The sequence below is a fragment of the Papaver somniferum genome, chromosome 11 (assembly GCF_003573695.1).
Source record: "Papaver somniferum cultivar HN1 chromosome 11, ASM357369v1, whole genome shotgun sequence".
Taxonomy (NCBI): Eukaryota; Viridiplantae; Streptophyta; class Magnoliopsida; order Ranunculales; family Papaveraceae; genus Papaver; species Papaver somniferum.
The window spans coordinates 113048162-113061824 of NC_039368.1; the positions used below are offsets into that span (position 1 = coordinate 113048162).

Genomic DNA, 13663 nt, shown 5'->3' on the forward strand with positions numbered 1-13663 from the left:
ATACGCTATATTGCAAAGACTAATTGGTCGAAACTCTACAACAGTCTTGGGGTTAGTAGTCTTAGGAATAAGACTAATAAAAATTATGATTTAACTGCTTAATCATATGTCTACTAGCGAAAAACGATTGCACCATATTTACAGTGTCATCGCCTGCTGTTTCCCACATTTCTTGATAGAAGAAGGAAACTCGTCATGTCCTCGTATTGTCCACGACTGCATACTACAGATAATACTCTTAATTTCTTTATATGAAGGAGTTATAATAAGGAAATTATTGTCAGCTTCTGATGCACGGACTGATATGCTCAAGATACTTTGTCGCATCAGGTGGTCTAGTAGATCTGCTCATTTTGAAGAAGTGATCCTTGAGATTAGTAGCAATCTCCTCTCTCTCTTTCTGTGAGCCAGAGACCCATCTAGTTCTACAGGGTATATATCTGTGTCCTTCTACGAAACTTGGATTTATAATAGAAATATGTTGTATTTTTCTCCCCAAATTTGAAGGATTCTTCTATCCCTCTTTGCCTCCAAAAATGTTCTTCGATATCATACCAATGGCTTAACCTGTTTTACAATTTCACAACACTAAGAGAGCTAATGTTATAACTAAAATCAAGCAAATTCTGTACTTGAGATTTAATTTTACATATTTGAGTGGTAATATTTCCAAAATGAGTATAATTCCGGTTTTGGAAGTCCTGTTTGGTAAAAAAGACAGAGATCTTGTAAGCTTAAAAGCAGGGGAACCCCTTATGTCATTTCTAAAGTTGTTTATTATTAACTACTTACAACTAGGGTCTCTAAGTGCATCTCCAACAAAGAGTGAGAGTTTTATTTTCTTATTACACTTAGGATGTTAGACCCTCATTTACATTAAATTCATCTCCAACAATAGGGCCTATTAAGTAGGAAGGGTGTAAAAATAAATACAAAGGTCTTGGAGAAAGTCTTATCTAGACCTTGGGAATGACCTCCATGTCATCTTTTTAATTATATTTTAAAATTTTACTTTTAAATTTTTTTTCTAAACCAATAAGAAAAAGAGAAACAATTTTATCATTATCCAAGAAAAAAACAAATCTTAAAAATAAAACCTCTCACCATTGGAGATAGTACATGAGCAAAACATTACTATTTTTACCACATACATATAATCCCATACATAAGGATCTAAACAAAAATTCCACATACGATTTTTAGCACCTATTGTTGGAGATGCTCTAAATCAGATTTTGTTAAGACGAAATGGTTTACGAGTTATTGCCTCATTTCTCGCCGTGGATAGGAGAATAGGATAGTGATCATTTGCCATGGGTATAAGGTGGTAAACCGCAGCATTCAGACAGTTGGCTTGCCAATCTAGACTGGTTGCACATCTATCTAATCTTTTTAATATTAGGTCATGGCCATTTCTGTTATTAGTCTTCCGATAGAGTTCATGGTTAAAATGGGTGTTGTTACTTATTGTGGGGTTATTACTGGCGGGTAATCGTTTGAGCATGGAATTGGGGAAGTCACTATCGGACGGAAGGCTAGTGGAAAGACGATATCCGTTCAAATACTCAAAAACAAAAAAGTGACTTCCTGCTTTACCTGGCTCCTCACTTCTCTGAAACAAACCGATTTTGGAATATTTTCTTTTGTGACGATACTTTTGGGAAAGAATTTCCTCGCACAAAGACTCCTAAAAGACCAAATTGCGAACACACTGAGAACTTGTTTGTTTGCAGCTGACTCGGTTCTGGATCTGAGTCAATTCCTGACTCGGGCCGAGTCAGCAGTCAGACTTTCTGTTTTGTATTTTGAGTCAGATCTGACTCGACCTCTGACTCAAACATAATCCCTGACTCGGACCCATTTGAGTCAAGTAACAAAATACGTCTGACTCATGGGGCCAAACCACTGACTCACATATTTTTTGAGTCAGATAAGTCAGATCTGACTCAAAACAAACATCAGATCCAGATGAGTCAGGTGATTACACTTAGATTCAGATGACTCGGATCCAGACGACTCAGATGAGTCAAGAGTAAACAAACATGGTGTAAGGCACTGAAAATTCTGTAAATGCTAGAAAATTCTGTAAATGCTAGAAAAAGAACACCGGTCTAGCAAACACAAATGAGGAAATAATCTCTAAACTCTAAAGCTGAAATTATCTGTAATATTTAGTGGCCCGGAGCAAAAGGTGAGCCTGTGACTTTGCGATCCCCAGAGCAAAAGGTGAACTTAGTGGCCCGGCCAAGCCAGTACAAACAACAAGCTTCTATCTTCTATATAGGTCACTGATGTGAGATGTCACTGCTCAATGGATGGGACGGTTCTTGTGTATACGATTCATAGTGTATCAAACAAAAGATCACCAGGACCCATCAGGGTTCATCAATCATGGAAAAGCTTGCTAGTGGAAAAAGAAAATGAGAGCTTTACCTTTGCTCTTTTGTTTTGTGATTGATGCCAAGGATATTTTTGAGCCCCAGAACAAGGATAACAGGTGTTAGAATCACTTTCCTTTTGGGGATTTAATGGCATTGTTGATATTTCAATGGCTTCGACCTCAAAATATCTCTTACCATACCATGATACAAACAACAAGATGTGCCCAAATTTCTTCAGCGAATAAGAAATTATCTTCTTTTTTCCTTAATTATTCAAGTAGCTTATGCAACTTGCTGAGGGAGTATCTTATAACAATAATCTCTCAACAAATTTACAATATCTCACTTAGTTTGTGATCCACTTTTGTTCATCAATGGTGAATATGCTTGGAATTAGTAAATAAAACAGATCACTTTTCTTTACTCATGGCCAGAGATTTAGAATCACTTTTAGCTTTATGAATAAAGTCCTCCTTAGATGATACTATTAAATATCCTCCACCCATATTCCACCAACAGTCCTACAGATGTACTATCATGCAGTTTTCCATTTTCTACTTGATTAAGATTCGCAACATAGTGCAAGAACTTTACAGACATATTTCATCAAGAAGTAGAAACTTTGTATTGAGTTAAGAATGTAATAATAATGTATGTAACAAATTTACAATAAATGGCACTAGCATACAACATATCTCACCTCTTTCATGTGGAGTATAACTAAATAAACCTAATTTGAAGCTAACCCAAATGGTGAAGAAAAAAAAGGTTATATTTTTTACAGTGAAATACCATAGGCTAAACTAAGAAAAGTAAGGGGACCTAATGTATGAGATGAGGATGGCATGAAAGAGACCCAAGCCCATAATTTAAACTCATATCGTAGGGATTTCGACAAATTGTTTGAGTAAAAGAGAGAAAGATAGATACCGCAGTTTCAGTTATCCCGAAGTCGCCTGTTGTGGGAGTAGAGACTGTGGCTGCGACTGCTTGCCTTCAAGGAAAACTGTCAGCTCTTCTGGAGCAACTACCAATTTCAACCATTCATGCAGGTCTTCCCCTTCAACTTTCTCCTTTTCTGCATATGATATGATGGGAGAAGAAACGCAACAAAGGCAATCAGCAAAGGGTCAAATTAAAGAAGAGAAAGTGGTAAAAATAACATCTGAATTTGGTAAAATCAGGCGCAACAGAAAGCATTTCCAAACATATATGAATGTACATTTATGAATATGCACGAATAAAAAATACTACCTCCGTCCCACTATTAAGTGACCTAGTGTGTAACTCAATTTAGTGATACACTAGGTCACTTAATAGTGGGACGGAGGGAGTATTAACTAGAGCAGAATCTCCATTATATAGGAGCTCTGTGGTCAACTACCGTGTGGGCCATCTCGGCTGTTGGTCTGGGTTCTGTAGCACAATTCACTGATGTGCATTCGAAAACAGTAAGAACCCGTGGCAAAATCATATATTTTTGGATTCGTTGGACTAGCTTATATCACTAATTTTTACATAGAACACCTCATACAATAAGTTAGTAAAACTCAAAATCACCTTCTAAGTAAGCTCCTAGACCCTCCAACACAGTAGGATTGGCACGGACAACCGAGAGCGCTACTTCAAGAGCAGATTGAAGTAGTGCTTTCACCTCTCCTTGAACAAGATCCACCAGGCGCCCCTGTTAAATTCAACCATGGATCAGTACTTAGCGTATATAAAGTACAGAGAAGAAATATTAACACGGCTCTCCAGAAGAGAGACTACTATTTCATTGTTTTTGCCCTTGTATGCAGGCGCAGCTTTGTCTCTGCTGCCAAACGCCATCAAGGACTTGAGCTTCTTAATCCAAACTCTCAAACTTGTGTTGTTAGCAGTTTTGGGCTATTTCTTCGAAGAGCCCAATTCAAGAGTACAACCAGGAGAACTTAGGTTCCACATCTCAACAAAATGTAATTCCTCATATTTAATCTCACAGTCGACTAGTGGAGCAACCCTCGAATAAGTAGGCCAGTGACTCATGATTCTACTACAAAAGGCAACAAGTGAAGAAGAAAAATACCTGATCTCTTCCCCAAGGAGACCCTCCAGAATCATCCATCCCTCCAGCGGACAGTGTTGTTATTGATATTGGGCCTATTGTCTCATTAAGACCATATTCGGCCACTGCTTTGTATGCCATATCTGTTGCCCTTCTTATGTCGTCAAGTGCACCTGTTGATACGCGGCCAGAATAAACAAATTCTTCTGCTGCACGCCCTCCAAGAAGAGTGACCAAACGGCCTCGTAGTTCATCGATAAAGAGGAGATATCTATCTTCACTGGTTGGAGGAGTGTAAGTAAAGCCCAATGCCCCTCCTGACCTCGGTAGGATGCTTAATTTCTGAACAAATAGCCCAAATATTAACTTTTAGGATACACTTTTCAATCAATATCATGTGGCTGTCGTGTTATAGCTTACCTCCACACGTGGTTGCCCAGTTAAAATTTTTGCAACAGCAGTTCCAACAACCGCATGACCAGCTTCATGACGTGCAACTACAGCCTTCTCATTTCCTTGCAACTTTGCATTTTTTTTCTCTATTCCCTAATAAAAATTATATTTCTCAGTAATTTTTCTTGTTAATGCATGTGATGTGTTCTTGCTAAATGAACTCTTGAACTGGTAAAATAGCTACAACCACACACAGGTGGTAGCCTCATGCTTAGAAAGAAGATGCACCAACACTAGAGTTCAGTTCTTACATGATAACAGAATCTTATAAGCAACAGTGGACTTGCATATGACTATCATAGTTACAATATGCTAGACAAAATCAAGATCTTAAGCAGAGACTTACAGCTAATGAACGTTCTACTGCCTGGATAAAGTCAACCTTCTCTACAAGCACTTTGTTCAGTCGTCCAGCTAACAGAGCGGCTTCGTTCACCAAATTCCCAAGGTCTGCCCTGAACAATGACCAAATACAAGTCAATCCAGTGAAACAGAACTGGTTAAAAGACAGTAATAAGGCCAATCAGTACCCAGTGAAACCAGTTGTCATGGAAGCAATATCACTAAGATCGACATCATCTCCTAAAGGAAGTTCCTTTTTTTCTGCGTGAACTTTCAAAATGGCTTCTCTTCCAAGTCTATCAGGGGTTTCCACCTATGAAATACAGCCAAACAAATCAACCTCAAAAACAATTTAAGATACACAACAACAAAAGTTCCCCACGAGATAAGTACAAACCATTACAACACGATCAAATCTCCCCGGACGACGAAGTGCAGGGTCTAAGACATCTGCTCGATTGGTTGCCGCAAGGACAATAACTGCAGAGTTGCTGTCGAACCCATCCATCTCCTGTGGTACAGACATCAAAACATGAATTGGGAATGACATGTTTCTGATGGTGGTAATTATTCAAGAGAAGAAGTTTTGCAAGCATCTTACAGTAAGCAACTGGTTCAAGGTCTGTTCTCGCTCATCATTGCTGACAATTCGGAATCGACCATCACGACTTTTTGCCACAGCATCTATCTGTGCATATGAAATTTGAACTTAAACACATGAGGACTTCCAGAAGCAGAACTAGAAATCAGAGAAGAACAGGTAGAATCTTCCAACCTCATCAATGAATATTATAGACGGTGCTTCCTTTTTAGCCCTTGCAAAGAGATCCCGCACACGGGATGCTCCCATGCCAACATATAATTCAACAAATTCACTGGCAGAACAGCTTATAAAGGGGACATCTGCTTCTCCAGCTACCGCTTTTGCAAGAAGAGTCTTACCTGTCCCAGGAAGACCAACCTGTATAGGTCATTCCAACATTAAAGATTGTCTTCAGAAAAACTAATCAGGCATAACATCCAAGGTACCTCAGAGGACCATGATGACGGTCTATCAATAGAAAGAGGGAGTTGTTATAAGCACTGCGCGATGGAACTTTGGATCCCTAAATTATGAAAAATGGTCCATGAGCAAAAACTGTGCAAACTATTAGCAATATGAGCACAAAAAGGTATGGTATCAGTTGGAGATTGACCACAAAAAAACAATGAGAAACTCAATATTGACCTTGCGAATCAACTCACATTGATACATATATGTTTCTATTCAGTTGGCAGGCAAAATCTTTTAATATAACCAGTTTGTAAGTAGATAACCTAAAGCAATATTTACAACCTAAAGCTTGTCTTTCCAATTACTCATAAAAACTCACCAAAAGAACTCCACGTGGAGGTCGAGCACCAAGTTTTGTATACCTGTCTGGATTCCTAAGAAATTCCTGGTGAAGATATTTTCGTAAACAATGATTAGAATAGGTATTAAAACTTCTTACTTAGCGAAGACAAAACATGGTCAGTCATAAAAGCATAAGCACACGAATGTTAAATTCTTATTATTGGCCATGCACAATTTCTATATAAAGCAAACAAAAATCTATAAAGAAAATTCTTAGGCATACCACAATCTCTTCCAACTCCTCCTTAGCCTCATCAACTCCCGCAACGTCAGCAAATGTGATTGATTCACTGTGTTCAGCCACTTTTGCTCCACCAGAACCCCCATTTTTACGACTCCTCAGCTGCCCAGCTGTATTCTGCATAAACACATACATCCTCCATACTCAGCAACAATTAAAATACTTGAAGCAGCGAATTTGAAACATAACAAAACAATCAAAACTTGTCAATCAAACCTGAGAAAAGTTAACGGGAAATCGATGCAGTAGCCCTGCAAGTACTGCAACATAGAAAACTGCAATCTACAAAAGCCAACAGCAATTTCACATAGTTAAAAATCAGAACATATACACATATTAACAACATCAAATTCAACAATCCAATATCATCAATTACCAATGCAGAATTGAAGAACCCGCCAGACCGTTTATCAGGAGAACCAAATTCAACTTCATTATCAACCATTTTCTCATAGGGTGTCTTTATATCATTTGGGCGCGTAGTTGTATAAACAATACGTTTCATCGTAGGCGTAACACTTCTCAAAACCGCCTCAGACTCTTGCAACTTATTCATCCCATCAACTTCACCAATATCAATAACCTTTCCTGCTTGTTCAGCAGTTTTCAATTTAAACATAATATGAACACCATCAACTTCAACCTTATGTACTTGATTACTATTAATCTTATTTAAGAAATCACTATAAGGTACACTAACAAAAGTAGTTGAAACCCTAGGTTCAGAACCAGGTAATGGTATACTAGGTCTTAATAATCTCATTACAAATATAACAATCCCTAATTGTAATAACAATATCCCAATTTCTTGTACTTGTATTATAGGTTGCCATTCCCATTTCCAAGTTTTTTTCCATCCTTTTCCTCCTCCGCCTCCTTGTTTCCCCCTCTGCGGCGGAGACGCTGCAGAAGGAGGAGGAGTTGACGATTTCTTCTCTTTCGATTTATCTTCGTTACTTTCTTTCTGATTTGAATCAGTACTTGCTTGAATTTGAATTCTTCTCTCGATCCTCTGTTTCTTTAAGAAATTCCCTCCCCAACATTCAAAACCTTCGAAATTCCTTCTACCGAGGATATAAACAGAAGACAAACTCGATGATCTTAATGGAGAAATCCTTGATTGAGAACTACGAAGAGTAGTAGTCAATTTTGAAAACTCTTTTGTATGGTTTCTTGTAATAATCTGGGGCGTTGCTGTTGTCGTTGGTTGTAGAGTTTCAACCATAGACATACTTGGAACCCTAGGATTGATTTGATGATGAAGATAGCTTCAGAAAGAGGATAACTGTGAGAATGTTAGAGAAAAAGTGAGAAAGAAAGAGAGATAAGAGGATCGTTTTTGGGTGTCGTAGACTGAATAACATGCATACAGATTTTTCGGTCAGACTGGTTTCGCGTGCGCGTTATCCATCCATATATGAGTCCGACACTCCGCTTTCAAGGACATTTGGTTCTTGGTTAGCCACGGCATGATTGAACAAGTAACTCTCTTACACTCGGAGGTGAATTGCCCAACTTGTTTTTAGGTACTGGATAAGTATGGGCTCGACATTGGGCAGAACCACCCCACTTGACCTACCTCTAATCAAGTGTAGTCCAAAGACCATACTCCAGTTGTTGTTTTTCATAGAGTAGTTGTTTTTTCTAATAGAATAGTAGAGTGGTCTCTATGCTACGGTACGTCCAAACTTCTTTTAAATCGGAGTTGGTTTGGTAATTGTGAGGTTTGAACCCTTATCTTTGTAGTTGGAGAGAGCATGAGAACCATCATATCGCATGATGGTTCTCAAACTCCAATCTATCATGTTTACAATAGTCATGGTGTTTTATTTTATTTTTCGAAGAAAAGCTGACATCATTAGAAATATTGATAGATCTGATTTAGGAACTCGAGAACCTTATAAAGATTTTTCAAAAACATAATACGGTCGTACAAGCTATAATATCTTAATTAATTTTGATGTTAAACCATCCCTTCAAAACTAAAAATGTTTCAGATGTCCGTCTGCTCTCTCACACAGGAGAGGAACCGATATCGGAAAAGAAATCAGTGTGTCTCAGGGCACAAGGAAATGACTGGATAAAATCCAACCTAATGTTCCTCAAAACATGTAAATAATATGAACCGGATAAGTTTACATTGCCTAATGCAATCAGGGTAACAGTAACCCAAGACATACTTGGAACCCTGGAATTTCATTCATTTGGGGCGTTGTTGTTGTCGTTGGTTGTAGAGTTTCAACCATAAACATACTTGGAACCCTAGAATTGATTTGATTGAAGATAGCTTCAGAAAGAGGATAACTGTAAGAATGTTAGGGAAAAGTGAGAAAGAAAGAACGAGAGATAAGAGGATCGGTTTTGGGTGTCTTAGACTGAATAACATGCATACAGATTTTTCGGTCAGACTGGTTCCGCGTGCGCGTTATCCATATATGAGTCTGACACTCTCTGTTTCAAGATAACATTTGGTTCTTGGTTAGCCACGACATAGAAGATGTTACTCTTACATTCAGAGGGGAATTGCCTGCTTAGATACCGGATAAGTGTGTCCCCGACATTGGGCAGACCTACCTCTAACAAAATTTAGTCCAAACTCCAGTTTATTTATTTATTTTATTTTATTTATCTTTTAAAGATAAAGAGTATTACATTAATAAGTTGGAAGCTTAACAAGCTAAGCTCCAACAACATACTACTACATTAATTGAACATGTTGATGTGCTAGCCTACCAGCGAGCCTCATGGGTAACCTAGCCAAGGGAGCCGAAGCGGATGGGGGTTGAGATTGTGTCACAAGGGTGGCAAACTATCTCTATCTTCCATGTTAATTTCTGCAATGTTACGTCATTGGGGGCTCGAACCTGGGACCTCCTACAACGCATGAAACTTTGGGTAATGGGATGACCAGCTGAGCTAGATACCCGTTTATATGGAGAAAATTTTGCTAAAGTGGAAAAGATGTTATTGTATGGAGAAAAATTAACAACAATGAACTATGAGTTCGGAGAATCAAAAAAAAAAAGGATCCATGAGTCCAAATTTGTGCACCCCTCTAAAACCAGGGTGCACATTTCGGATGTGTTTATTGGTTAAGAAAATCAGCATAAACCACCAAAATTTCTGAAAGCGATTTTATATTCAATTATACTTAATTACGTTTATCTTAATTATTTTTATATCCTAAAATCACGTAACTAAATTTAAAAAAACAAACAAACAAACAAACTGCCTATTAGTGTCTCTTTCTTTATCTTTTTTGTTAATGTAGTCAAGGTTTTTTTCATCGATGATTCAATGACTTGTTCTCTCAATCCCGATAGGGATTTATAATGGTACTGTTCTTTTTTTATTTTGCCTGATCGAATATTGGTAATTAATAACCAAAACCTGGATATACAAACCAACAATTTTTTATTTTTCATCGTACCCATTGAATGTTTCGATATTTGGGTTAGGATTTTCATTTGGAAATTTGTTGTTTCATGCACATATATATAACGGTAAATATAGATGTAATTTCAACTTGATGGTTTTCAGATTTTTATTCATATAAGAAGCTGAGAATTTTTGGTGATTAAAGATTGATGATGATGCATGTTGTTAAACACCACAACTAATTAAGCATTTGTGTGTATACATCATGTGGTAAAATTGAAGAGATTAACAAGTACCGAATCAAAGCCATTTGGGATTTACGAAAGAAAGAGGATAAGAAAAACGATAGGTTATGTGTTCCACTGTTTTTCCTCTCTATCTTCTCTACCCCGTTACAAATAAGTCTATCTGATAATTACTTTCCGATGATAATAAGAATAAAAAGGAAAGAGAAAAAATATTTTTAGTGCATGGGTAATAAGGTAATTGAAAATTCAAAACTAAAACTGGTTTTCTACACAAAATCCCACCAATGGGAGTAGTCATAATGTGCACCCCGGTTTTGGAGGGGTGCACAAATTTGGAATCATGATCTATTATATCTTACCAATATATTTTTTTTATAATAAGAAAACAGAGTAGCTGACACATAAAAAGCATTTAACTCAATATTATATTGTTCCATTTTGTTAGGCTAGGATTAGCACCTAGCTGAATGTTTCCCACGAAGTATTGTTTGGTTAGGAGTGATATCCGTTACATCAAAAGATTGAAGAGTAGTAAAGAAATTCTAGAGATTTGGCCCCTTCCAGTTAAAGTTTTCAATAAGAGTAGACTGGATACAAAGTTTTTCTAGTCGAATTGCCGATAGGTTTTGCTGATGGTCGACTTTGTGTTAGGTGGCTAGAAAAAAAAGTCAATTACTTCAAATTTTCTCCTTCATTTGATGATATCCTAGATTAAACCTTTCTTCAACCTCTTGTTGACATTCCTTTTGAATAGCTTTGAGAGTATCATCATCTTGAGCTTCAAGGTTGTACTGGATTTATGAACCTCCTTTCCCCATTCTAGAGCTAGAGTTGCACCTCTTGAGGCTTTGTTGACTCCAATGGTACTGTCTTTGTGATTTCTTTCTCCCAAACATATCATCGTAGAGGACAAAGCAATTAGAGCATAGTTGGTGTAGAGAAAGATATCACCATTAATATCAGTTAGGAACACTTCCATGGAACTGATGCTAATAGTGATCCCAAATCTATCTTTATGTGTAGTTATAAGTCTTTCATGTCTGTCACCATGATTTTCATGATAGTATAAACACTTCTAAGACTTCATTGATTTATTAAACATTTATGTGTTTGAATCATGATTAATTTCATAGGTGTTTAAATGAACATCAAGTAGCTTTTAGTTTTTTGGCTAACTTGCTAAACTGAACAGTCATTATACACGGTTCAGTAAACAAAACTATATGTATAGTCTTCTATTGTAGTTTGAAAACCTATTTTGTTTACTTGATTCTCAAGTTATCTTAGTTTGAATTTTAAGCTAACCATGGTCTTTGAAAAACTATAAATAGAGCATCTATGTCAACTGGGAAAATCAATCCCTTGACACTTTGTCTCCTAGTTGATTTTAGAGTCAACTCTATTGACCTTTTAGGTCTACGACTAAAAAGACTTCTCTTGGGATTTGTGAAGTCAGGTCCGACTATCTTTACCTTGATAGTTCATGTAAACTAATCTTGCTTTCTGTTATCGAGGTTTTTGTAATCCCTTTCATGCAAGGTACATAGTAATCACAAAGTTCTCTTTGTCTCAGACTTTGTGATTTCTCAAGATAAATATCTAAAGACTGATCTTAGTTGATCTTTCGACGATTATTCTTGAGAGGTGGTTAAGAATCTAGGTTGTTCTTTGGGAGTCGTAAGTTCCGGATTCGTGAGGTTTGCTATCTTGCCTATGGAAACCATATTTCCAGACATTGATCTTTGATCTAAACGGAAATCAATAGGCTTATCAGTTATAGATATATTGGTATCAAAATTATTCACTTCGGTTGAAGCAATCTTAGGCTATAAAGGACGTCATCTAAGGGAATCAAGTGCGTAGAACCTTACGAGCTTCAAGAGACATAAGGAGCGCGGATGTAACTGAATCGCTTGGAGGGTGGATTCGGTCCCAACTATATTCTATTCCAACGTCTGAAAGTATGCTAGTGTCTGTAGTGTCTTAATACAGTGTGGTGTTCAATCTGGACGAGTGTTGATGGGTAAAAACGATTTGCTGGTTTTTGAGGAAAAGTGGCGAGACGAGCAATTCTTCGATCGAGCAAATTTCCTAAACCTTTAGCAAACATATGATGCACTGCACATGAGTGCTTTGAGTTCGAGAGATCAATATGTAGGACTCCGGCCTAAACAAAGACAATGGTCGTTCCAGAATTAATTCGGTCACAAAGAGGGATGAGGGTCGATCTGTAGGAGGGTAGCTGAGAAGTATTGGAGATCAATGATAACTGAAGGATTATGGATGTGTTGGAGAGTTCTGCAAGTTTAATGAACTGCAGAGCTCAAATAAGTTCAGATACGATAGTTCTGATTATATTCTGATAACTTGAGTTCTGTCGTGTTGTTCAATCATGAATTGATTAACTTATTTATATAAATAGTAAACACAATGATCTCCATTAAATGTGACGGTTGCAGAGGAGTGGAAGAATGTGAAGTGGAAATCGTGGTTAAATCAGTTCCTCGTGCGTGGAATAATTGGTTGATTGTCCATCCACTACTTTGCTAATTCCTTCAACTGCTTGCACGAATTACTGATTTTCTCATCGTGTGTGTACACACGTGTCGTAAGCCACAAAACCCTAGTGAATTTCCCCCCATCTGACATGATTGATTGTAAAGTATACATGTATTTAGTTGGTCAACTGTTGACTTGACTAGACCATGAATCTTAGACTTGATGAGTCGAACATAATGAACGAATATGGTATGCTCTGAGACTCATGGATTGTTAAAAAGCGGGGGTCTAACAACCACACCCGATATTTCGTTAGGAAATCTGTATGGACTAACTCCAATATCATTATGAGAGAATCAACTAGACAGTCAGACTCAATCAAGGAAATATATCAAAGAGTTATATCTTTGTTTCTCAATGTAATCAGAAAATCAAACAAATACAAATCTGTGAGCCTGATTATTATGAGAAACAACTAGAACGGTATGAAAGATCAATTTTCAAGTGTCATTCAATTTCAATCAACAACCAAAGGTTGGATTTACTAATTGATTGAACTACGCACAACCTGTGATATTTCAATTGTATAAACAAATATAATGTGAAAAAGAAATAACACAGAAACCGGAAGTTTTTTTAACGAGGAAACCGCAAATGCAGAAAAACCCTAGTCCAGATTTG

At 37.2% G+C, this 13663-nt stretch overlaps 1 protein-coding gene across 1 annotated transcript; it reads right to left on the reverse strand.

Annotated features, from left to right (window-relative positions):
• Positions 1-2982: 2982 nt before the first annotated feature.
• Positions 2983-8251, reverse strand: LOC113321129 (ATP-dependent zinc metalloprotease FTSH 7, chloroplastic-like). Its single transcript, XM_026569012.1, has 13 exons — positions 7234-8251; positions 7074-7139; positions 6840-6974; positions 6594-6659; positions 5996-6181; positions 5822-5908; positions 5618-5731; positions 5409-5533; positions 5225-5333; positions 4846-4971; positions 4447-4767; positions 3942-4065; positions 2983-3459 (listed from the first exon to the last, which is right to left on the reverse strand). The coding sequence occupies exons 1-13, from the start codon at positions 8086-8088 to the stop codon at positions 3323-3325; spliced, it is 2451 nt and encodes an 816-aa protein (XP_026424797.1). The 5' UTR covers positions 8089-8251; the 3' UTR covers positions 2983-3322.
• Between the last annotated feature and the right edge of the window lie 5412 nt (positions 8252-13663).